Source organism: Garra rufa, chromosome 3 (assembly GCF_049309525.1).
Source record: "Garra rufa chromosome 3, GarRuf1.0, whole genome shotgun sequence".
Classification (NCBI taxonomy): Eukaryota; Metazoa; Chordata; class Actinopteri; order Cypriniformes; family Cyprinidae; genus Garra; species Garra rufa.
In genome coordinates, this window is record NC_133363.1 from 61,561,737 (window position 1) to 61,588,734 (window position 26,998).

The 26,998-nt window shown below is 36.3% G+C and overlaps 2 protein-coding genes across 3 annotated transcripts; both read right to left on the reverse strand.

Annotated features, from left to right (window-relative positions):
• Positions 1–553: 553 nt before the first annotated feature.
• Positions 554–15,036, reverse strand: rbm14b (RNA binding motif protein 14b). Of its 2 annotated transcripts, XR_012355258.1 has the most exons (5): positions 14,915–15,036; positions 9,583–9,935; positions 4,346–5,354; positions 2,007–4,082; positions 554–1,628 (listed from the first exon to the last, which is right to left on the reverse strand). XR_012355258.1 is itself a non-coding variant. In XM_073836471.1 (4 exons), exons 2-4 carry the CDS (start codon positions 9,929–9,931, stop codon positions 3,782–3,784), a joined length of 1,659 nt encoding a protein of 552 aa, XP_073692572.1. In that variant the 5' UTR covers positions 9,932–9,935; positions 14,915–15,036; the 3' UTR covers positions 554–3,781. The 2 variants fall into 2 exon arrangements, 1 of the variants encoding a protein (XP_073692572.1); XM_073836471.1 differs by having other exon boundaries at positions 554–4,082.
• Positions 15,037–16,049: 1,013 nt separating this feature from the next.
• On the reverse strand, positions 16,050–26,519 carry ccs (copper chaperone for superoxide dismutase). Its single transcript, XM_073837422.1, has 8 exons — positions 26,436–26,519; positions 25,516–25,588; positions 22,452–22,589; positions 22,198–22,372; positions 21,822–21,882; positions 20,095–20,172; positions 17,641–17,744; positions 16,050–17,410 (listed from the first exon to the last, which is right to left on the reverse strand). The coding sequence occupies exons 1-8, from the start codon at positions 26,457–26,459 to the stop codon at positions 17,257–17,259; spliced, it is 807 nt and encodes a 268-aa protein (XP_073693523.1). The 5' UTR covers positions 26,460–26,519; the 3' UTR covers positions 16,050–17,256.
• Positions 26,520–26,998: the final 479 nt, after the last annotated feature.

The following is a 26,998-nucleotide window of genomic DNA, read 5'->3' on the forward strand; positions in this document are numbered from 1 at the left end:
TCTTCAGAATCATTAGAAGATCACAGGTAGGTGAGTTTGATCAGGGTTGAAGCTAAACTCTGAGGGAAAGTGGATCTCATGAGCCAGATTTGAGAATCCCTGCTCTAGAATAAGATCTAGGTCATTTGCCCTTTTTCCTTTCTACAGGCAAAGTTACAGACACTATGGACAAGAAGCAAAGCAGATGTGTGACAATGTAAGTGAAGATGCTACATCATCAGAAATCCCCATGTGGCTGCAAAATCAAGAACAACAGCACCGTCTAGTGAACTAAACCACACTTCACTACCATGCTCCCTCTGGAGGAAAGGTCCTGTAAGTATCCCTCAGGCAGCTCAGGTTCAGGACATTGCTCTAACGCAGTGTTTCTCAACTCCAGTCCTCGGGACCCACTGCTCTGCACATTTTGTATGTTTCTGAGTCTGACACACTCAGTTCAGTTCATGAATCTTTCTACTAATGAGCTGATGATCAAAATCAGGTGCCTTAAATGAGGAAGACATACAAAATGTGCAGAGCAGTGGGTCCCGAGGACTGGAGTTGAGAAACACTGCTCTAACGGGTATGTAATTTAACCAGGTAGGCGATCTAAATCTGTGCCACCTACTTATCGTACATTCAGCTATTTCAAACACAAACATCATAACAGACTCTCATTTGAACAGGTAACACAAGGCAGCTTTTACATCAACTCTTGAATAGAATGTCTTTAAATCTGACAAACAAAAAGCAAACACATTTGGGGTAACTATGCCTAAGCTTCAGATCAAGAATTGCTCACAATTTGAAAAAAACATGAGCAGGAATGCTTTGCTAGGTCAAGCACTCTTGATAAGAATTGCAAGTGTCACTGAGTCCAAATGAGAGTCCAAATGCGAATAATATTTTGGCTAGTGTCTCGGATCCAGACACAGAGCTTTTGGGGATGCGTTCAAGCAGTGGTTAACACTGAACAAACGTAACAACTAGCACTGGGGATGCGACGAGGGCGGCGGTGAGCTGGGCGTTAACGGCGAGTAGACTCGAAGAAGCCTTAGGGCAAGGGTTAACTCAAATAAACAAACAAAAAAAGGCACATGAAAGGGGGGGCCAGGTGACTTCGACGATACTGACTCACAATCACTCACCTTTGTCACACACCTTTATCAGCCACCCTTGCTATCTTGTTTCAACACTCATTTTTTTACACAGCCTCTCAATCATTGACCAGCAATCCCACTCATTCAATTCCAGTATCTCCAAAGCCTAACCAAGACATCAGTTATTAGAGCACCAAGCACCCATTACCAGGACACACTAACCACAGAAGCAGTAAACGGTCACCCCCGCCACCCCCCTTTTTGGCAGTGACAGAGTAGCGTAACACTAGTGTTTAGAGAACCAATTGGCTATGGCAGTGGTGACGAGAAGTGAGGAATCTACAAGAGGGGTGAGGTGGTGGTGAGGAGAAATAGAGCGGATACACGGTCAGGCGCAAACGCTATCGGGGAGGACGACAGGTAGAAAGGGGGCGAGGCACAGTGCGTTTACCTGTATGGAGTGAGAGAGAGTTTCCTGTGCATTGCGCGACGCTAACTTTCTTCCCCCCAAACCAGGGCTGCATTTGGTGTCCACAGTTCCATAGGGACCTAGTTCAGTTGGAACAGTCACATCAGAAAGCGTTTGTTTTTGGGGGTGAAACAATAAACAAAAAACATGCACAATGGAAGCAGAGGTCAGCGAAGCCTTGTGGGAGCTATCTTGAATTATGAACAATGTTTTTACAGTGTGGGTGCCTCCTGACACTCACACATAAGCATGTTTTACAATATGCGTGCGTCATAAAAGCATAGTCATCACTGTACCACACTCCAGTTAAAGAAGCTGCATGGGGACTACAGGTGGTTAAGAAAGACCAAAAGCTGGGTTGAAGATTGGGTTGCTGCTCCTGGGGAAAGGGGGGGTTTGGTATGGTGTGTGCAGCTGGGGGAGGGGGGTGTATAGAGCCGGGTTGCCCCTGGACTTACCCCATCCATAGAGACAGGGTTGAGATTGGGATCAGTCTCTAGTCCTTTAGCTTCTTTTCAGGGCTCCCATTCATACGAGTCTGGTCGTTTCACAAAGGAAAAACAATCATGAAACATCAAAAGGCAAGAACAGCTAAAGCTCCAAGCAGAGTTCCCTCTTTAAATGATCAGGCAGGCTCTTTATTTGAAGGCTTGTTAAAGATCGTGTACAGATCTTTAAGTCTTCTCCTCTGAGAACACTTGCGGCAAGAACAGTTAACGTTAAAAAAAACTACAAACATAATTGTCGATGCAAAACGTTTTCTAAGATCACATTCACATTCACACACTGGCATCGTCAGCACGAATTTGCGAACAGGGGCGTGGTAAACGAATGAAATACTGTCACTAAATGAGAGGCAGATGCAAAGAGAGATGGAGAGAGATGCAGTGAGGGTCATCTATGGAGTTGCAGCAGCGAAAATGAGCAGGAAGACTGAAAGAAACTGATAAGAATCTCCCAATTCGTTTAATCCCAAATCACAGCACCACAGAATATACAGCACTTTCGTGTAGCCTTAATCCAGTTTCACTTTATAAGACTACAGATATTTTAAAAAATAGCAAAACTTTAATACATTTCACTACTAAGGCATAAGAATCATAGGCCACTCATGAGTTTGGCTGTTTTTCTAAAAAAAGAGAATTTTGGCTATAAACAATCACTGTGAAAAAGCCACAAGAAAGGACATCTCTCTTGCAGCTGTAAACAAAAGTCAAAAATTAAAAGGAGTAAGTCTCTTTAAATGGATACTTCTTGAGTCCCTTATCACTGTTTATAAAAGCATGATAGCATTAATAAAAGACACTTTACAAAAACAGATTCTACAATGCGTCATGGCAGTTAAGTTGGTGAGCTTAAGAACGCTCCCGTAAGACAAAGCTGACTAGCTACACCTTCCTCTGATTGGTTGCTTCCCATACGTCACCATATCTACGGAAGTAGCTACATTAAAGTTGGAGGGGAGAGAAGTCACAGTGTCTTTCAGCTTTCAGGATGGGTGGACAGGGATGGAAGGGTGGGGGTTAAAGGTCGTCACTAAAGTTTCTCCCATCTGAGGTGTAAGGGATGTAAGTATGTGCTTGTGGATCGAGGTCGCTTCCCTCTGCATGTGTGCATTCCTGCCGTGACAACCAATGGAAAGCGTACACGCTACACCACAGTCCCAGAGAAAAACAAGAAACACAAACAAAGACATGTAAAATACTGTCCAACCCTGGTCCTACACTTCACACACCTTTGGAGTAAACGTACATTCAACTTATTGAAATGCGTCAAAATCTGATTTCTTAATAACTATGTGAATGTGTAAACTGGTAAAAGTTCGTACAGCTATAATCGAGCAATATTTCAAAATATCAAGTCCAGTATTCATTCAGAGACTACAAACACTTAGGAATATAAAAGTTAAAAAGCATTATGGCTAGTGCCTAATCTACCCTTCAAAACTAAATGGCAATAGATTGAAGGTTTCTTTAAACTGATGACGTGTTACATTGGTTACGTGTGCAGGAATGAGAGCATGCAGTTTCCCTTTTCAGCCCTGACTATGCTGGGTGTGTGTGAGATCAGAACCAAGGTTAGAGACTCCAGTCTGTAGTTAAAACCGACACGGCCACCGTCTTAAACCCAAGCGCGCGCGCACACACGTCATGAACATACACCTGTGGCTTCTTTCTGACACACACACACACGCAGCACAAGGAAAGGAGAGGCAGAGAGGACGTGGAGCACACTATCGGAAGGGTGTTTCAGGGGTGTGTAGGGCGAGTTCGGGGCGGCGGAGGAGGGGCTCCTTGTGCGACGGCGGAATCGGCGGTGGCTCATACACGCGAGGTGTTGCCATGGCGATGGCGGCAGCGGCAGGCACGGGGGCGGCGGGCAGCACTGGCCTGAGGGAGTCGAGAGTCGCCACCTGCTGGGTAGGCACACCTTGCAGAGACACTGCCGCGAGGTGATTTGGAGACGGATACGCATACTGGTACTGTGGGTACTGCTGCAGCTGCTGGTACTGTTGGTAGTATTCCGCGTAGTATCTGGGAAAAAGGGAGGAGAGGAAACACACATGCACATCCACGCAGACAGGGAAAGGGAGACAGAAATCACATAGACATGCATATACAGACGTATATGTACACACCATTAGACAGGGAGAGAAACACGTACACAGAAACACATTTACACACAAACACACACACACACACACACACACACACACACACACACACCACCACTGTCAATCGGAACTAAACAGGCAACATTTGGAAATTATCAAACTTTCGCATAATCGTTAACTCACCTGGCTACAGGGTCATCCTCCTGCGCAGCGGCTTCCTCTCGACCCGCGGGCGTAGGCAACAAGGCTCTGCGCTTGGCCCTCTGGTACATAAATGGTTTCATAACCGGGTCTGGCAGCAGTGGGGCAGATCTTCTTAGCGGACTCCTGTCCCTCTCTCCAGACTTTGAGCTAGCCTGTTGCTGTTCGGCTAGAACTTGCTGTCCTTGTGCAAAGTAGTGCGCCCTTGCCGCCTCAAAGATAGCTGCTGGGTCAGCTGCCCCAAGAGCCCCGTAAGCTGGGGAATGGCTGTAGAGAGCTGGTGCTACCGTATAAGCTGGGTTAACAGCAGCTGCGGCAGCTGCCGGTACCTCCACGCTGGGCCCCGCAGTTAGGAACACCGGATTTGCTACGGCAGACGCGTAAACTTGTGGACCGTACGCGGCAGCGGCCGCTGCGGCAGCTGCGACCGCATTACTTGTCACCTGCCCATAGAGAGCTGGGTTAACAGAGCCATATACTTGTGCGGCAGCGGCAGCAGCACCACTGTTGAGTGCCTGATTTGCAACAGTCCCACCGTAGAGCTGATTGGAAACTGTTCCATACACTTGACTAGCCAGTGCTCCGTATACAGCTGGAGCCACCGTGGTTCCTCCTTCCGCCCTTGCACCAGCAGCTGTGAGTCCCGTCAAAGCAGCATACGTGGGGTCAAATGTTGAGGTGTTGTATACGGAATTGTGGACACTCTGTTGAACCTGTAGCGGAAGGCCAGCAGCTGCAGCAGCGGCGGCGGCCAAAACGGCCGCTTGGCTCTGATACTGCTCCAGGGTGGGCTTACCAGCTGGGCATTCACCGGCATAATGGCCCTGTTTTCCGCAGCTGACACATGGGATTTTTCCAGTTGGAGCCTGCTTACTTGGCTGAACTTTGGACAGCTCCACGGAGAGCGGTCGCCCTTTGAAAGAGGTCCCGTGCAAAGCCTCAATAGCCTGCAGTGCATCCTCCTTGTTCTCCATGTGTACAAAGGCATAACCTGCAGAAGAAAACAACTTCATTATTTTCGGGTCCCGCTAGTAAATGTCAGAACAATGCAGAAGCATGTGGTATCCTACATGAGCTCTAACACATTTTAAATTAGCAGTAGCCAACTTTGTCCCTGGAAGGCTACTTAGCTCCAACACATCTGCCTCCAACACTTTTGCACAGCAAGGTGGTTCCAAGAGAAACAATTTCTCTCTCAGGCCATTTTCCTGGTTGCATTTGCACTGGCAGCAGGAACTCTGAAGCAGCCGACTGCAACAGTTTTTTTTTTTGTATGTCTTGGGTTTGTGATAATGCCGGGTTGCCATTGTTTTGTATGCGTTTGGCCAATCAGTGTGCACCTTTATCACTAGTAGTTCCTATAAAACAGTTTTAGACCCTACTCTGAAGTAAGAGCTAATTTAGTTCCCCCAAACGGAGTTCCTATAACTAAATACATTCCTTGTCCCTGCAGTCCGAACATGTCAAAAAGCGTGAACTTCCATCAATAGTTCTAGGACCTATGTAAAGGTTCCTCTGGTGCGAAAGACCCTATTTTTTTTAGTTATCCTGAACCCTTTAAATAGCTGTGTTAGGTAGGTTTGGTTAGAGTTTTAGCTAAACTCTGCAGGATAGTAGCCCTCTAGGAGCAGGGTTGGCTATTAGGGATGTAACGATATTTTTAATATTGTGATATCGCGATATTATTGTGGTCACATGACGATATGAGACTGTAGGCCTACTAGGCAAAAAGTAGAGATGTTCCGATACCCTTTTTTCCTTCCCGATACCGATTCCGATACCTGGGCTCGGGGTATCGGCCGATACCGAGTACTAATCCGATACCTGGGTGTGTAATTGTATATACAGCTGTAGATAATACTAATAAATTATTTTATTGTGTGCTTCAGACTTATTCCTTAATAAAACAAATATACAGTGATATATACAGTGAACTAGAGTATTTTTATTATATGACATACATTTGACAGTAATATTTTTTCATATAGTTAGTATTACTAATCTGGTTTTCTGACGTACATCAGCCCTGTTTATAACAGAGAATTTTGGCCAGAATTTGAAAGATTCTCACTAGATCTCGCAGCAACCTTATTCATTGTGCGGCATTTTCAAATGCTCCTCACTGCATCTGGCAGCAGTAACAGTGTTGCAAAATCAACGTTGGCTCCCGAATAAAGCTGTTCGGGGTTTGTGCAAGTTTGTTTGCATTGCAGTCCAAGCTGATAAACGGTCAGCGCTGAGCAGCTCAAACGTGTCGTGTTAGTTTCACTTTCGTTTCGCGTGCCATTTTATGTTTCTCATCTGAGACAGAAATGGCAGAGCTTATGAGTTGAACAACGCGGTGGTCGCGCCAGTGTGACCGCTCACGAATATTAGTAACACTGGCAGAAAAATTGGTCACAGTCTGGAGCCCTTTAATATTACCGCAAGTGTCCCGCGTGCTTCAGTACAAGGAGTAAACAAACCACGCGCCTGTACAATTCATTAACACAGAACCACGCATTAATTCATATTTAAACAGTTGGTTTTTGGCTTAATATTAGTCCATATCACGATTTGATTTAAGTGTAATGAACTACCTTTGATTAATGCATCAAACTTTGACAAATTCCGTGACGTTCCGCGTTAAACTGTAAATTCCATTTTGACTGGATTCCACGATTCCGTCCGTGTTTTCGGCATCGCAGAAATCATAAAGCCCTACATATGAGACATGCCGCCGTTTTAGCGGACAAACTGCTAGCACATTTGTATTTCTTCTTCGCTGCTCTAAACAGTGGTTGCTTGTGGCAACACTGTTTGCATTCTGAGCCGCGAAGAAGAACTTGCTTCTGATTTGCTAGCGGGAATAACTTATATCTTAAGAAAATGGTATCGGATCGGTATGTGGGTTCAAGTACTCGCCGATTACGATGCTAGATTTTTTTTGTGGTATCGGCGGCATTTCCGATACTAGTATCGGAATCGGAACAACCCTAGCAAAAAGTGTAATTTTCAAAATACATTTCAACGTCTTATTCTAACATAAAAGGTCTTTAAATTTGTGTTTTGGGCCATTATGCTTTGGCACAGTATCTGTCAACCAAACTAAAACCGAAAGCACAAAATGGCTTAATCCCATCAAGTCGCACTTCGTTCAGGTCGTGATGTTTTCTGACAGAACAGCATGGGCTGTGAGTTTAGCGTATTTATGCTAGAGGTCGACCGATGTATCGGTTTTGCCGATTAATCGTTACCGATAGTTGATTGGCGGAACTATCGGTTATCGGCAAAATCCTTGCCGACAAGTTTTTCCGGGTTGTGTTCTTTGCTGAAACAGCTCATGCTCCGCTCCGCTGTCATAGAGTATGAGAGGTTAAATCTGACACCAATGTTTAATGTCAGGATTGTTACTATATATTTGGATTAGTTTTTATCCAGCTGGACATATTGTTAGCCAGCAAAGTTGCAGATTTAAAGACATGACATGAGAAAGCAAACTGTGTTCATTTAGCCGTCAGAAATCCTGCCGCGCCACAGCGTGCCATTCATAGTTTTACATTACATCAAATCTGTCCCAAATCGTTGTTAATTGTGGATTTAAGCTAAACACTTATTATTTAAATATTTAAATATAAATGTAAAACAAAAAAGAAATTTTCTTAAATGGCTACAACAATATAGTTCGCACTTTCTCTTTCCATTTGATGTGTTGTTTAATCTTTGCCGCTTTTTTGATCATTCTTGAAGTAAACATTTGTCCGTTTGGTGATTAAATAAACTGTTTTAGACTTCTGCTTGAACTATACGCGACGCGCACTTTTTGCCGGTTTCATTAAGGGTGGGTGAAATGGATTCTCCGATGCAATTGCAATGCATTGAGACATGTGCGTATTGCTTGACAGTGTGTGCTTCCACCCGCAGTATTTTACTTTAGATATGCCTTTCATTTGTATTGCAGTACTATTAGATGCACTAAACTCGCGCACTGACAGACTTTCACTTGCGCTTTGTGTTTGTTCGTCCTAAAAAGAAAAAACTGAGAATGTGACATGGTTATATTTGGTTGATATTGAAAATCGTAATTAAATTGAACCTTCATTTTAAGATGACAGGACTGGCATACAGAGCTTCAAAATATAAACAAAAAGCATAGAAACTGTTTTACATAGTTAAAACGTAAAGATTCCCACCCCTTTTCAATGAGCCTATTTGTAATATCAACTAAGATTGATGAAAGCTGTAGAACAGAAGTGTTGTTCCTTGTTAAAGTGTGTTAATTTCAGCATTTACTAATATATTGTTAAATTTAGAAGTTTATTGTGTTAACAGTAATGAATTATGAAATAACTTTAATGATCGATATATAATTAATATTATTATTAATTTACAAAGTAGTACTTTTAAAAAAATAGTAGAGCACTATTTTAGTTGCTGTTCAGTATCCATTTTCAAAAACTATCGGTTGATTAATCGGTTATTAATCGGTATCAGCCAATGTGGTCTAACCTAGCTATCGGTATCGGTAAAAACCAATATCGGTCGACCTCAAATTTATGCTTTATATACAGGGCTGATGATTACAGCATTTCACTAGATTTGTAGTGAGACTTATTTTTGTAAGCCTGTTTTCACTTAAGCTGGAGTTTACCTTCAAAACAAAAGCTCTACTCTCGTTTCCATCAAAATAAAAGCTTAAGTGCAGTATGAATTGCTGACAATTAGCAGTTTAAATGCAGTCCAAATTCAAAATATCTCTTTCTGTAGAAGTTAGGAAAGAAGTACTGCAATTTCCCTACTGGGGTGTAAAGCAATAATAACACACCAATGAAATATTCACTTTAATTTATTTTACAGTGCAATTGTTTTATAATATATGCCTGTTACTGTCATTGTTGTTGTTATTATTATTATATTCTAATTTGTTTAACTTCTTAAAACACCAGTGTGAATGTAATTTAGACTGAGACGGAATATCACAAATAAAAAGAGTTTTTAAAGTTGAGGTAAAACTGTGTAACTGTAATCAATTCACAGACTTTTTTCTGACTTAAGTTTTCTTAGTTAAGAATATAGGTTGGAGTTCTTTAATTTTGAAAGTGCATTAGATTTATTTAATATGTACACCCCCCCCCCCCCCCAATTCTTCATTTGTCTTTTTTTTTTTTAAATATCCCAATAAATATCACATAGTGGACATAAATATCATAAGTTTTGTCAGCGACTTAATACTCTCTTACCTTTCACCTTATCGCACTCCAAAACTTTCCCAAAGGTCTGAAACAGCTCTCGAAGATCTTCTGTGGTGCACATACTACTCAGATTACCCACAAACACCTTGGTCGAGTGGAGCGGGCGTCCTCGGGACTCCTCGACCACAAGGTTGCGTCCTTTGAACTCTCTGCCATTGAGCTCCCGGATGGCACGTTCAGCGGCGCCCTCGCCTTGCAGGTGTACGAAAGCAAACTGTCTCAAGACGCTGCAGCTAACCACCTGGCCGTACGACTCAAAGATGGCTGACAGTTCTTCTTGCGTGGTGTCTAGGGCCAGATTGCCTACGAAGAGCTTCACCGTGTGGCCCTTATCCATCGTGCTGAAACGAGTGAAAGACGTTATATTAATAACTAGGGATGCACCGAAATGAAATTCTTGGCCGAAGCCGAATAATAATGAAATGCTTGGCCGAAGGCCGAATACCGAACGCGGTGTTTTGCATTTTTTTTTTTTTCTTTTTACAATTTTGTGTTGCTTTTCAGAGAAATAAATCAAATAACAAAAATACAATTTCAAAATATTTATTTAACACTGAACTAGGGTTGCACCGAAATGAAAATTCTTGGCCGAAACACCGAAAGAATTACGCCAATTATTAGTACCATGGCATTTATGGCTATGACTGTGTACTAATCTTACTAAAATCAAAGCATTGCAATTGCATAAATTAATATTAAAAGTTTCAAAGAATAAATCAATTATATTAATTTAAGAAATTGTTATAAATCAAATATTATATTACTTAAATAACATATACATATATTTTACTGCCTTTGTTTAAATTGTTTACATTTTTATAACACATTATCTTGTATATCCATCAGTTCACATTTACAACTCTATGTGTTTCTCTTCCAGCAGGAGGCGCTGTCAGAATAATATTACACAAAGCAGCGCAGCAAATGACTTTGAAACGTGCAGCGCTCATATTTATTCAATGGATAGCCTTTTGAAGTTTCATCGCAATTCTTGTCTTTCAGTCCCCACATTTAAGACCACCGGAAATCATAATTAAGACTTTCTTAACCCCTAATAACACTGCAGTCATCAATGAAAATTAAGAGCTTTATTTAAGTCTTTCAAAAAAAAAAAAAAAAAACCTTACACAAAATACGTTTCTTTTATTTTTTTTCCACCATGTTCAGGGCAAAAGAAAAATATTAGGCGACTAAATTAATATCAGCATATAAAGTAGGGCTGGGCGATTAATCGAAAAATAATCGAAATCGACATTCAGAACCTATAATCGTTAAAATTTTTCCAGGAAGATTATTTCAATTACTTTCCCTTTAAAAAACACAAGCGCTCCGTTCCGTTATTCCGCCGACATGTCGATGAAGAGCTTAAACAGTATTTATACAGTAAAAAGTATTTTTACAGGATATACAAGGGTAATTTTATTTAGAGGAGATACTGCTTATTTTCTACTTTTAATATGAAAAACATTGAAAATTATTTATTTTGATTCCAATAGAGCAAGTTATTTATTTTCACTAATTTAAGAAAAATGTGACTTTTCGTTTTAAGCAATGCTTGCTTTAATTTCAGTTGTTCAACACTGATGTTCAATTAATAATCATAGATCGTAGATAGTGTGTTTCCTTCAATTATTTTAAAATCAAGTAATGCACCCTTCATCCAAAAATCTCTCGCTTGTAATATGTGAACATATTTACTGTACAAAACTTGTCAGTGAACTATGAGGGCAAAAAATAATTATTATATAAATATAATTAAATATAATTTTATTAATAAATAAAATAATCGTTCATTAATCGTAATCGGGTTAAAATGTTCAATTAATCGAGATTTTGATTCTAAGCCAAATTGCCCAGCCCTAATATAAAGTATAATCGCCTATTATTGTCTCTGAGAGAATGCACGTCAGATGCTGAAAACACTGTCAGTTTTCACTTTCACTTTATTGCGCAATTTTTACGTTGCTTGTGTGATATCCATTGGCTCACCTCCATGGTTTAAAACATAAATATTTATAAAAATACAGTATATAGAAAGGACATATCTTTAAAATATTGTGACGTAACACCAACGTAAAGCCATTGTTTTTCACTCACTGAAAGCTACATCTGTGTCTGTCTCTGCTCTCATCACTGGCTGCACGCACGACTGCAGACACACCCCCTCTTGAAACTTCGGCATTACATGTTTTGCAAATCGCTATCCGTGGGTCTTTCTCAGATATACTGAAATACGTCCACACCGCTGAAGTGTTGCTTCAGACAAGCACGTGCAGGCTGCGGTTTTTGTTTGCGTCAACGTATTGTTTCGGCCGTGTTGTTTCGGTGATAAAAGTCTTTCGGCCGAATACCGAAAATGCGCTTTTGGGCCATTTTTGGCCGAATATTTTCGGTGGCCGAATATTCGGTGCACCCCTATTAATAACCGACATTTCAGACAAGGACATATCCACATTTTTCTCCCGTAAGAGCGGGCACAAGCCATTTGTAAATTTTATGGGTGTGGCTATCCACGTCCAGGTATTTTTACATGTACAAAATAGCTTGTTTTGCTGCTTGATATTGCAAATTGGTGTGACTAAACATGTTGTTTTAATGTCTTAACTTGATTATGAATGCACAGGATTGTAGTTTTACAGTTGATGTCAAAAGTTTACATCCCCCTTTCAGAATCTGCAAAATGTTAATTATTTGATCAAAATATGAGGGATCATACAAAATGCATGTTATTGTTTATTTAGTACTGGCCTTAATAAGATATTTCACATTAAAAGATGTTTACATATAGTCCACAAGAGAAAATAATAGTTGAATTTATAAAAATAGCCTGGTTCAAAAATTCTTACTACAGTGTTGATACCTTAATGATCCACAGCTGAGTGTTTTTTTTTTTTCTTTTTTAAGTGATAGTTCTTAATGAGTCCCTTGTTTGTCCTACACAATTAAACTGCTCGCTGTTCTTCAGAAAAATACTTCAGGTCCCACAAACTGGTTTTCCAGCATTATTGTGCATTTTAACCCTTTCCAACAATGATTGTATGATTTTGAGATCCATCTTTACACACTGAGGACAACTGAGGGACACACATGCAACTATTACAGAAGGTTCAAACACTCACTGAAGCTCCAGAAGGACGAATCATGCATTAAAAATCGGGGGTGAAAACTTTTGAACAGCATTTTTCTTATTTCACATAAATATAATATTTTTTTCATTTTGTACTGGCCTTTAGAGGCAACGGAAGATACCTGCATGTTTCACCGATGAAAAAATAAGTTCAATTTGCCCTGATCATCAAATTCCAAAAGTTTTCACCCCCAGCTATTAATGCATGTTGTTTTTTTTCCTTCTGAAACATCGAGCGTTTGATCATTCTGTAATAGTTGCATATGAGTCCCTCAGTGTGAAAAGATGGATCTCAAAATCAGCCAGTCATTGTTGGAAAGGGTTTAAATGCACAAAAATGCTGAAAAACCCAAGAATTTGTGGGACCTGATTGCTTTTTCAGAAGAACATCAGGCAGTTTAACTGTTCAGAACAAACAAGGGACTCAAACAACTATCACTAAACAAAAAAAACAGCTGTGGATCATTAAACAACACAGTAGTTCAAATCAAGGGGGTGAAAACTTTTGAACAGAATGGCGATGTGTAGGCCTACATTTTTCTTATTTCACATAAATATAATATTTTTTTCATTTTGTACTGCCCTTTAGAGGCAACGGAAGATACCTGCATGTTTCACCGATGAAAAAATAAGTTCAATTTGCCCTGATCATCAAATTCCAAAAGTTTTCACCCCCCAGCTATTAATGCATGTTGTTGTTTTTTTTTTTCCTTCTATAGCATCGCGTTTCATCAATCTGTAATAGTTGCATATGTGACCCTGGAGCACAAAACCAGTCTTAAGTCGCTGAGGTATATTTGTAGCAATAGCCAAAAATACATTGCATGGGTCAAAATTCTAGATTTTTCTTTTATGTCAAAAATCATTAGGAAATTAAGATAATGTTCCATGAAGATATTTTGTAAAATTCCTACTGTAAACCTAACAAAATGTAATTTTTCATTAGTAATATGCATTGCTAAGAACTTAATTTTGACAACTTTAAAGGTAATTTTCTCAGTATTTTGATTTTTTGCACCCTTAGATTTTAGATTTTCAAATAGATGTATCTCGGCCAAATATTGTCCTATCCTAACAAACCAAACATCAATAGAAGTCTTATTCATTGAGCTTTCATATGATGTATATATCTCAGTTTTGTAAAATTTAACCTTATGACTGGCTTTGTGGTCCAGGGTCACATATGAGTCCCTCGATGTGAAAAGATAGATCTCAAAATCAGCCAGTCATTGTTGGAAAGGGTTCAAATAAACAAAAATGCTGAAAACCCCAAGAATTTGTGGGACCTGATTGCTTTTTCAGAAGAACATCCGGCAGTTTAACTGTTCAGAACAAACAAGGGACTCATGAACAACTTTCACTAAACAAAACACCACAGCTGTGGATCATTCAGGAAACAACACAGTAGTAAAAATCAAGGGGGTGTAAACTTTTGAACCGGGTTATTTTTTTAAAAATTCAGCTATTATATTCTCTTGTGGACTATATGTAAACATCTTTAATGTGAACTACACAATCACACCTCATCGGCACACACAAAAAAAATCAAGTAAACATTTATTCAGCACGGATAATATGAATTAGCTGCAGTCACAAAGCCGTAGCAATCTGGTGACGCAGTGCACGCAGAGTAAACACGTTCACTTCCTCAATGTAGCAGCTCACGCAACTAACACACAAGCGCCACTTTAGATGATAACTGTCTAATTAAAACCCTGAAAACCGTATAAACCCCATTTAAAAGACCGCTTGGACGCATAAACGTGCTAGAAACGCTGACTCGCTGTTCCCTTTATAGCGCTGTGCTTCAATAATAGGAGTAACGCGTGTCGACTGATTTACTGAATGTGACATTTTCTGACACCAGATGTTTACAAAACAATCCCGATCGCTTCCGTCATCAATAGCACGAATGTTCGCGATGCCACGGTGTAGTTTTACGTACATAGGTATATGTGTTTTCTATTCATCCTTTCCAGGAGAAATCTCTAGATGACTCATTTTGTAGGGATTTTTTTTTTGGGTGTCCCCGCGCCCCCAAACGCGTTGCGTTTTTGTATAAATCACACCGCGGGCTCCCCAATATCATCACGCGTTTCATCGGCAATCGTTAGCTATTGATCCTATATGATAAACTCAGGAATTACTTAAAACATAAACATATAGAGAGAGGAAAAGAATCTTCCATCTTACCTCAGCGGTGCGGGGTTTCAAAATGGTCGGTCCACTTCCGTTCTTTAGAATCGCTCTCATTCTTCAGCAGTGGGGACTGAACGCATGCTGATGCATTCACAAACGCTCATGCACATGGAGACCGGCCACTGTGCGTGCATCTGCATTGCTTCTACACCATTTTGTTCTGTTTTTCTTAAGTTAAACAATAATTTAACTGAAAAGGAAAAAGAGATCTTGCGAAAGTACTTGAAATGCGCCAATGCACTTATCCCCCCCACATATTTTTAGGTTATTTGTTTTTGTTCAATTCTCTTAATTTGATATGCATGCATTGTAAGCATCTTGTTTATATAAATATAACCAGTTGCACATGTTTATTTTGGCTTTTTTTTTTAGTGAATACACAAAGGTTTTTGTATTATATGTGACCCTGGGCTACAAAACCAGGGTGTATAGCCAAAATATATGATCAATTTTTCTTTTATGCCAAAAATCTTTAGGATATTAAGTAAAGATCATGTTTCATAATGATATTTTGTAAGTTTCCTACCGTAAATATATCAAAACGTAATTTTTGATTAGTAATATGCATTGCCGAGAACAACTTTAAAGGCAATTTTCTCAATATTTAAATTTTTTGCCTCCTCAGATTCAAGATTTTTAAATAGTTGCATCTTGGCCAAATATTGTCCTATCCTAACAAACCACACATCGATGGAAAACTTATTTATTCAGCTATACATTGTAAAAATGTTTATACAACTTAATGTTTTAAGAATTGACTTACAATTCTGATATTTTCTTACAACTGCAAGTTTACATTTAGCAATTCTGACTTTATAACTCACAATTGCGAATTTATATCAAACAATTCACAGAAAAAAGTCAGAATTGTAAGGAAAAAGACATAATTACCTACTTTAAAAATTTTATTCAGTGGGGGAAACAAGCTTGCATAATAATAATCCGGCTCAGATGATGTATGATTAGTTTTAATGACACAGAATGATGAAAAAGTTCAAAAATTGACCGTCATGACTGGTTTTGTAGCCCAGGGTCACATATATATTATTAATTTTTGCTTACTTTGGTTAAAACAGATGCTTTTTTTCTAGTTATTAGTTATTTATTATTGGGAATATGAACAAACAGCTTGAGTTGATTTTGTTTTTTATTTTTTCACATATTTGTATAACAAATATTACAAATTATACAAAAATGACATGTTATAAAATTAAGACACTTTAGGTTAAGTGCTAAAGAGCTTGTGTATATAAGAATGCAATTCAGATCAATGGCAGGTTAAAGTTTAGTTACAGAAGTGACAGCTTTTAGAATAATTTATCATATTTATTATATGTATTAGTTAATAATAATTGATAATATATCAATTGAAAATGTTTACAAATGGCACTATCAGTCAGCATGTAATAATTTATTAATCTTTTTTAGGGATTTTTAACTTAAAACAGCAGTATACCCTACCAGTCAAAAAGTTTTGGAAAGTAAGAAGTCTCTTCTGCTCACCAAGCCTGCATTTATTTGATCCAAAGCTCAGCAAAAATAGTAAAATTTTGAAATATTTTTACCATTTAAAATAAATGTTTTCTATTTGAATATATTTCAAAGCTGAATTATTAGCATCATTACTCCAGTCTTCAGTGTCACATGATCCTTCAGAAATCATTCTAATATTCTGATTTGCTGTTGAAAAACATTTCTTATTATGTTAAAAACAGCTGAGTAGAATTTTCTTTAGGTTTCAGAAGAACAGCATTTATCTGAAATATGAATCTTTTGTAACATGATGCATGTCTTTATCATCACTTTTGATCATTTTAAAGCATCTTTGTTAAATAAAACTATTATTCAACAAAAAATACTGATCATTTGACACTGAAGACTGGAGTAATGATGCTGAACTTTCAGCTTTGAAATCAGAGGAATAAATTATATTTTAAGATATATTCAAATATAAAACAGATATTTTAAATAGTACAAATATTTCAAAATTGTTCCGTTTTGGCTGTGCTTTGGATCAAATAAATGCAGGCTTGGTGAGCATAAAAGACTTCTTTAAAGAAACAGTAAAAATCTGTTCAGAAACTCAAATCAAACACTGAAGTAAAGCAGAATCACTCTGATAATTCAAGTTAAATTTCACTGTATATCCACACCATTGGTTTACATATTTACACATGGTTTGATTTCTGTGGATACATCATAACCTCGCTCAGAATCTCATACGCTACAACCTGAACCGCAATTCACAACAGCTTCAGGCACGTTTTTGGTCTTTTATGATTCATTCATGTCCATCTGCGGTCCTTGATGTGTGGGAAGATCTCATCCTCACCCCGTTACAGATTAGCAGTCGGCGCGTCAGTGACTTTGCGTCCTTTCCCAGCGATGGGTCGATCTCTCTCCTCCCACAGCGTCACACCATCACAGGCACAAATCTGTTTGGGGTTTTGAAACAAGCCGGCCGAGCGTGCGATGATTCCACAGGCCAGCCTGAGAAAGGAGTGTGAGAGAGAAAGCGGACGTTAAGCAAACACACACACGGTCCACTGCAGAACATGAAACAGCAGTGAGTGAGATCTGATGTAAGAATAAATACCAAGCAGGCTGAATGACTTTAAATACCTCAGTCTGTCTGTATTATACACACAAACACTTTAGAAGGAGCAGCCTGATTTTTATCTTTGTGATAATGTTTTTGTCTTGATAAAGATGTCCTTCACCTCTCTCCAGAGTTTCCTGTTAGTTTAGACAGCGGGTGATTCCCACGGCCCAAATCATCCTCCGCAGAATCCACCACCAGAGATCGACCAATCACATCCCACACCTGCCAGGAGAAACATGTGATGTCATAACATTACATATCAACACCAGAGACTAAACGAACATGTGCAAAGCAGTAAAAACTGCCATTGGTGAGTAAATAAATACAGCACATAACTGATTTATTACTGATGTGCTATTATCGTTTTAGTTCATATTTAGAATTATTTTTAGGGGTTCAAGTGCGTAGCGGATCAGCAATCTCCACGTAAAACTGAAACCGTAAGTAGTAGAGATTTGAAACTTGGAGGGATGGTAGTACTCCCACCGCCGACAATGTCACCAATGCTCGCCCCAATCGGCCTGACGGGGGCGCTACAGCGATCAAAAGTATGAAATCACTCATAACTCCTAAAACATCAGTCACAGGCTCAAGTGTCTTGTGTCATTGTAATCCTTGGAAACAGGCATTATGTAAGAGCTTAAACTGAAATCATAGGACAAAAATCGCAGAGCTTGGCCCGTTGGTGGCACTATAAGAGGGGGGGAAAAAAACAACATAAAAATGGCTATACCTACGCAACCATTTGTCCGATCAACATGAAAATCGCTGTGTACGTCTTGGTCCAATATGTGACCCTGGACCACAAAACCAGTCATAAGGTTAAATTTTACAAAACTGAGATGTATACATCACATGAAAGCTCAATAAATAAGCTTTCTATTGATATATGGTTTGTTAGGATATATTTGGCCGAGATACATCTCTTTGAAAATCTGAAATCTAAGGGTGCAAAAAATCAAAATACTGAGAAAATCACCTTTAAAGTTGTCCAAATTAAGTTCTTAGCAATGCATATTACTAATCAAAAATTACATTTTGATAGGTTTACAGTAGGAATTTTACAAAAAATCTTCATGGAACATGATCTTTACTTAATTTCCTAATGATTTTTGACATAAAAGAAAAATCAATAATTTTGACCCATACAATGTATTTTTGCTATTGCTACAAATATACCCCAGCGACTTAAGACTGGTTTTGTGGTCCAGGGTCACATATCGCCTTTTTCAAGGGTGTAAATGATTGTGCATTGTGCAGTTTTTCGCACATACACGCGATATTCACATCATATGACAGAACTCCTCATTCTGGACAACCTTTCCTTTAGAACCACTGCTGTCAATCAAATAGTAGGTTAAATGATTGAGAAGATGTTAAAAACCTACTTTTGTGAACTAGTCCTAGGTTTTTCACTCTGTCTGGGAAAAAACACTGCAGTACAGTTCTCTGGACTCTCTAGGCCCATAAATATAAAAAAAAAAAGTTGAAATGTACACTTTGGGAAGCTATAATGGGGCCGTTTAGAAAAGGGGCCTGTCCAAATTTACCCATAACCCTATAAAGCCTAAAGGAAAACTTAAAACTTTACGAAACCTGCTGAGCACATGCGACAGATGATTCGAAACAAGCATGCAAAGTTTTAAGCAGATCAGAACAGAGCTGGCGCTATAACAGTCATAAACATTACAAAACATAACATTTCAGGCTTGCTACATAATGTCTTTTTTCATGTGCTTAAAGCACTTGAACCCGGTAATCGCTGCTTGCAGCTCAATTTTAATATATATTTTAGTGTTTTTACTTTATTTTAAGTAATAATGTAACCATTTTATTTTTTATTATTATTTTTTAAAGTATCTTTTTTTTTTCAGTTTTAATTTTTGTACTTCAAGTTAAACTAAGTGTAAATGAGAAATGTTGCTTTTGTGTTTACCTGAAATAAAATCTAAATTATTTTAGATTTTATCGTATGAAAATTAATGTTTTTGTACGGTTTAGTTTTAATTGTATTTAACAGTAATACAAAAATCTATTTTATTGCAACTTTTTTCTTGCAACTGTGAGTCCATATCCCACCATTTGTTTTCTTTCAGTTGTAAGATATAAACTCGTAAAGTCCAGTAATAAAGCAAATTTCTAAAGAAAAAAAGTCAGCTCATAATTCTGTAATTTTCTTACAATGACAAGTTGATGCAATTCTGACTTTATAACTCACAATTGCAAGTCTATATCACACAAAGTCAGAATTGTGAGGTAAAAATTGCAATTGTATTCAGTGGCAAAAACAAGCTTGCATAATAATAATCCTGCTCAGATCTGTGTTTGATTATTTTTAATAACAGAATAATGAAGAGTTAAAGAGAGAGGTGTGACCATGAGTGTAGTGACTGAGAGGTTAGTCAGTGTGTTATTAACGTAATAACAGAGGGCTTTATGTAATTACTGTACATCCAAACACTCCACCGTAGGGTTTATAAACACACACCTGACCGCTCTGCTCTAACTTTCAGCTTATACCTGCAACATGAGGCTGTATTTAAAGTCCTAATGACAAACACAGCTTCATTACCTTGATCTGAGAGTCTTCCAGTCGGAATGAAGCTCTGCCATCAGAACCAGCCGTGATGTTTCCTAGATCTCCTACATGCTAGAGACCAGACAGACACACAGCGTTAGACATCCAATCGTCTTTACCTACAACACTTTGTTGTCAATGTCAATGTTAGTCAAAACTGATATATAAAACTCTGACCTTTGAGAAAACATATTTAAGCAAAAAAAGATCAAACAATTCCATAATTCTGTTAAGTAATAGATAAATGTACTATAAATGTAACGTAAATATGTGACCCTGGACCTCAAAACCAGTCTTAAGTAGCACGGCATTTGTAGCAATAGCCAAAAATACACGGTATTAGTCATCATCATTAGGATATAAAGTAAAGATCATGTTCCACGAAGATATCTTGGAAACTTCCTACAGAACTTAATTTTCATTTTGACAACTTTAAAGGTGATTTTCTTAATATTTTTATTTTTCAGATTCCAGATTTTCAAAAAGTTGTATCTGAGTAAAATACTTTCCTATCCTAACCCTAACAAACCATACATCAGTGGAAAGCATGTTTATTCAGCTTTCAGATAAAATAAATTACATAATGACTGGTTTTGTGGTCCAGGGTCACATATGTGTAGCAATAGGCAAAAATACATTGTATGGGTCAAAATTATTGATTTTTCTTTTATGCCAAAAATCATTAGGAAATTCAGTAAAGATCATGTTCCATGAAGATTTTTTGTAAAATTCCTACTGTAAACCTATCAAAATGTAATTTTTGATTAGTAATATGCATTGCTAAGAACTTAATGTGGACAACTTTAAAGGTGATTTTCTCAGTATTTAGATTTTTTGCACCCTTTGATTTCAGATTATCAAATAGATGTATCTCGGTCCTATCCTAACAAACCATACATCAATAGAAAGCTTATTTATTGAGCTTTCATATGATGTATACATCTCAGTTTTGTCAAATTTAACCTTATGGCTGGTTTTGTGGTCCAGTGTCACATATTATTATAAACATTAATAATGAACCCTTAACTTTACTAAAATAAAATTAAGCAAAAAAAAAAAAAAGAATAAACAATTAAAAATACTGTTAAATAATAAATAAATGTAATATAAAGTATTAATATAAACATGAATAATAAATACATTCATTATTAATAAATACATTATATAAATATCTCTGTAAAAAATAATTGAAAAAAATATATATATACAATAATTAATTTATTATCTGTTAATGAAATAGAAATGTTCTTTTTTTCATACGTTAAAGTTAATTTATTTAATAAAACAAGCTGAAAATCTGAGGGTGCAAAAAAAAAAAAGTTTTGATGTATTTATGGTAGGAAATTTACAAAATATCTTAATGGAACACGACTTTTACTTAATATCCTAATGATTTGGCATAAAAAATAAATAATTTTTACCCATACAATGTGTTGCTGACTATTGCTAAAAATATACCGTGCTACTTAAGACTGGTTTTGTGGTACAGAGTCATTATATATATACATCTCAGAGTCCTGATATTTTTTTTATATTATATCGATACACTGGTTTTTATATGTTGGTTTCAAACATGTAGTTAAAAACAAGTTTCCTTGTGACATCTTACCCCATCAAGTGCGATGCGTTGACACGTTAAATAATATTGAATAACAACATAATATATTTTTGTTGTAGCCAATGTTTTGTGTATATTAGTGAACTGTAAAAAATAAATGTACCCTCTCTGAGTCCTGCGGAGCTCCATGCGGTTTCTTGAATGGATTGAAATGATCTCCACAGCTGAGAGACAGAGAGAAGACAAATATAACGATGATTATTTAACAAAACATCTGCAAACAACAACGCTAGTATTTCACTGCACTGATTTCATCTACAAATAAGCTAATGCAAAGTGCATTTGGTTTCACAGAAAGACTTTTAGTGAAATACGACTTTGGTTTGACATGATCACCAGACCATCATGAAGAGCTTGGATTTCATGCTTTGAAACCCATGATGTCTAACACAAAGTGACGAATGCTGTTGACACACTCTCTAATGGTTGTCTTGTGAATTATATAAAGGTCAAAGGTCAAAGGTCAAGGGTCGTGATACCTCATGCAGTCCTGCGTCAGATCGCCCAGTTCATGCACATGCAGGCCATGAGCTCCTGGCGTCAGTCCGTCAATCGTCCCGTCAATCAAACAGCGGTCCTGTGACAGCTGCAGGAATCTGACCACGCCCTTCACTAGCCCCGCCCCACCGATCATCGCCACGGCAGCGCCCAGGTCTGACGTGCACAAACACACACGAATGAGAAACGCTAGGCCTGTTCACAGCGTTCACACTCACAGCGATTGGGGTCTCACCTGATTCTGAGCTGCCTATTCCCTTCAGGACGGCCCGTCTGCCTGTGCTTTCAATCAGACTCTGGACCTGAAGAGAGGTGAGCGCCGTCTCCACCAAAACCTGCTCCTTAGCCAGGTCTACATGCACTGACTGAACTCCTAAACACACACATGCATGCGTAGGAACAAATTATTTTTCACATTTTATTCAAAATGAATTTTAAATACTTCTTTTTGTCATTAAAACTAAGAGTTTGACATTTGACTGATTAAGTAGCCGACATAAAAAAATAATTGCAAATTTTAAATCTCACAATTCCAACTTTTTTTCAGAAAATTCATAATTGTGAAAAAAGGCCCTAATTACCTTACTCATAACAAACTCAGAAAAATTCAGAATTGTGAAATATATACTCAAAATTAAAAAAGTGAAAAAGTAATTGTGAGACATAAATTCAGAATTCTACGGGGATAAAAATCTGAATTGTGAGATACAAATTCAGAATACTGAGAAATAAGAAAACATAAAAAGAAAATTCCAAAAACTGCAAAATATAAAGTCAGAATTTTGAAAAAAATAATTGTTAAAAATACACAGAATTTTTTTACCAAAGTAAAAATCACAAGATATAAACTCAAAATTCCACATAAAAAAATAAATTAAATAAAATCTGAACTGTGAGATATAAACTTAGAATTCCGAGAAAAAAGTATTGTGAAATGTAAACCTGGAATTCTAAGAAAATTATTTCCGAATTAAACTTTTAGGAATTGGGAAACGTAAATGTAGAATTTATAGGAAAAAATGGTAAGAATTGCAAGATATAAAAAAATCTGAATTTCGAGATACAAACTCTGAGAAAATTCAGAGAAATAAAAAAGAAATTTACGAGCTGTAAACTTGGAATTCCAAGACAAAGATTTATGAATTGTGAAATGTAAATATAGAATTCTGAGAAAAAAAGTAAAAATTGCAAGAGATATATATTTAAAAAAGAATTGTGAGATATTGGAATTCCAAGAAAAAAAAAGTCTAAATTGCGAAATATAAATGTAGAATTCTGAAAAAAGTAAGAATTGTGAAACATAAACGTAGAATTTTAAGGGAAAAAAAAATCAGAATTGCAAAAATTAAACTGCAGAAAAAAATCTGAATTGCGAGATACAAACTCAGAATTCCGATAAAAAAAGAAAGAATTGTGAGATGTGAATTTAGAATTCCAAGACAAAAAAAATTCTAAATTGCCAAATATAAATACAGAATTCTGAAAAAAGTAAGAATTGTGAAATATAAATGTAGAATGAGAATTCAAAGAGTTGTGATATGTAAATTTGGAATTACAATAAAACATGTCTGAATTGCAAAATAGAAACAAAATATAAAAATTGTGAAATAAAAACTCAAAATTCATAAAAAAGTAAGAATTGCATATATAAATGTAGAATTTAGAGAAAAAAGTAAAAATGGCAAGATATAAACTCAAAATACAAATAAATGTAACATAAATGTAATAGATGTAACCTTTCAATTTCAAGGAAAAAAAAGTCTCAATTGCGAAATATAAACTCAGAATTCTGAGAGAAAAAAAAGAAATGTGAAACATAAACAAAATTTTGAGAAAGAAGTAAGAATTGCAAGATATAAACTCAGAACTCTGCAGGAAAAAAATCTGAATTGCGAGATATAAATTCAGAATTCTAAGAAAAAAAGAACTGTGAGATGTAAACTTGGAATTCTAAGACAAAAATGTCTGATTTACACTTAGAATTCTGAAATAAAGTAAGAATTATAAAACATAAATGTAGAATTTTGAGAAAATAAGGTAAGATATAAACTCAGAACTCAGAAATCTCAATTGCAAGTTACAAACTCAGAGAAATTCTGAGAAATAAAAAAGAATTGTGAGCTGTAAACTTGGAATTCATATATAGACATATATATAGACATATAAACTTTATATATTTATATACTTTTTTTAATAAAATTCTGATAAAAGTAAGCATTGTGAAACATAAACTTTTAAGAAAAGAATTTTAAGAAAAAAATCTGAATTCCAAGAATTAAACTGTAGAAAACAAATCTGAATTGCGAGATACAAACTCAGCATTCCGATAAAAAAAGAGATGTGAAAAAAAAATGTCTAAATTGCCAAAATATAAATATAGAATTCTGAAAAAAGTAAGAATTGTGGAATATAAATGTAGAATGTAGAATGAGAATTCAAAAAATTGTGATATGTAAACTTGGAATTCCAATAAAAAATGTCTGAATTGCAAAATAGAAACAAAATATAAAAAGTAAGAATTGTGAAATAAAAACTCAAAATTCATACAAAAGTAAGAATTGCATATATAAATGTAGAATTTAGAGAAAGAAGTAAATATTGCAAGATTTAAACTTGGAATTCCAATACAAAATGTGAGATATAACCTTTTAATTTCAAGAAAAAAAAAATGTCTCAATTGCAAAATATAAACTCAGAATTCTTTAAAAAAAAAAAGAAATGTAAAACATAAAGTAAGAATTGCAAGATATAAACTCAGAACTCTGCAGGAAAACTCGGAATTCTACGAAAAATTGAAATAATTGCAAGATATAAATTCAGAATTCTGAGAAAAAAGAATTGTGAGATGTAAACTTGGAATTCTAAGAATAAAATGTCTGAATTAAACTAAGAATTCTGAAAAAAGTAAGAATTATCAAACATAAATGTAGAATTTTGAGGAAAAAAGTAAGAATTGCAAGATATAAACTCGGAATTCAGAGAAAAAAAGAAAGAATTGTGAAATTACCTCGGAAATTCCCAGAAAAAGTCAATAAAAATAAATTGTGAGATGTAAATTTGGAATTGCAATTACCTTTGCATGTACTTATCAAAATAACAGAAGCCAAATCTCAGGGAAATATGTTCAAATACTACATTTAATGTCAAAGAACTTTATTGAAACAAAATCTGTAACTTTAAAATCAGGATTCAACAGAAAATAATGTCATATATGTCAAAAAAGGCTAAGAACTGAACAAATAGTTGTAATCTGACTGGAGGAAGACAGGAGTTATGATTCTGTGTTGTGTTTGTCTCACCTGGGTCTTTCTCCAGGGCGCCCTTTATTGCATTAACACAGCTGTCACATGACATCTGCACCGCAAACTCCAGCTGCGCAAACACGTCAATGACATTTGAAATGCTTAATGCATTTGAATGTATAAGATAGATAGACTGTATATTTATTAGATATGTTTTTAAAGCATTTTAATCATGCTTTTTGCACTTCACTTAAATTTTCAGTGACAAATTCATTATTATTTTATTATTTAATTAATATGTGATGAACAATAAATGTATTCATGAATAAATAAATAAATAAAATACATATAATAAATTATTTAATGCTTCTATCACAGTATTACCACAGTCTTTGGATATTGTAACTAGAAATAGTATATATATAGCATATATCAGTCTGTGTGGAATGAATGTATACATTCTACAAGTTTTACTTCTTGAATGGAATTAGTGAAATAAATCAACTCTTTGAAGATATTCTAATTATATGACCAGCACCTGTACATCACTTCATAACAAACTGCATGCTAAACATAATAATCACGTCATGTCAGCTGCCTAAATGCAGACATTAAAAACTATAATGCTATAATAATATAATATCCAGTAAAGTTCCTCAATCTGTTTGACAGTTTCCATGAGTGGAAATAAATATAAAGTGCAAGAATAAAACAGCACGTGAACGAAGAGATAAATAACTGTGCAAGTCACAAAGGAAAACACATTATAGAAATTATGCTTGTAATTATAATATAATCAATAATAGAAACTTAAATATGACCTGTATGAATGACATTATTACGGTTGAGCTGCTAATCCTTATTAAACACATCATTTTAACACTCTCATATTTCACAAACGTCATTAAATTAAATTGAATATATTCAATTGTTGCTCAGTATTTTCAATATAATAATTAATAAAGTCATATTCACACCTTCGCTGTTCTGTTTGTGTCCATCTCTGGATCGCACGCTGACAATTGACGCAAGCGGAAGTTCCGCGTTCAGAAAATATTTTAAAATAAAAGTCCTCGCAAATGAGGATAATAGAATAAGAGTCCTGGAGAAACGATTGGCAATAGTGAAATCTGGATAATGTTTGATTAAAACATTACATCTAATACGATATAATATCAACAAATATATAATCTAGAAAATTAAACGGAAAATTTAATAGAAATAGAAAAATAAAATAGAAAAACAAATCAGTCTCGTGGATAAAATGGTTAGCCAGAATTTTTTAATAAGGTAATATGTCTCTGGGCCACAAAACCAGTCAAATTGAGATTCATACATCAAAAGATAAATAAATGATTAAATAATAAACAAATAAGCTTTTCATTGATGTATGGTTTGTCAGCGGCGTTGCTAGACCCACGTGCCCCAGTAAAATCTCAAATTTGAGTTATAATTTGCGTTGATAATCCCAAAATAAAGACATTAAACTACATGCAACAACTGAATTAACGAGTAATGGGGGCCTGTGCCCCAGTAGAGC

Bases quoted from the DNA above. Each gene is read 5' to 3' on its own strand.
- rbm14b (XM_073836471.1), bottom strand. From the start codon at position 9,931: ATGGATAAGGGCCACACGGTGAAGCTCTTCGTAGGCAATCTGGCCCTA. The intron at 5,355-9,582 runs GTAAGAGAGTAT...TTTCTTCTGCAG, and splicing joins GGAGTGCGATAAGGTGAAAG to GTTATGCCTTTGTACACATG. The intron at 4,083-4,345 runs GTGAGTTAACGA...CCTTTTTCCCAG, and splicing joins GAGGATGACCCTGTAGCCAG to ATACTACGCGGAATACTACC.
- ccs (XM_073837422.1), bottom strand. From the start codon at position 26,459: ATGGACACAAACAGAACAGCGAAG. The intron at 25,589-26,435 runs GTGTGAATATGA...GTGTTTGCGCAG, and splicing joins ACACAAACAGAACAGCGAAG to CTGGAGTTTGCGGTGCAGAT. The intron at 22,373-22,451 runs GTGAGACCCCAA...TGTGCACGTCAG, and splicing joins AATAGGCAGCTCAGAATCAG to ACCTGGGCGCTGCCGTGGCG.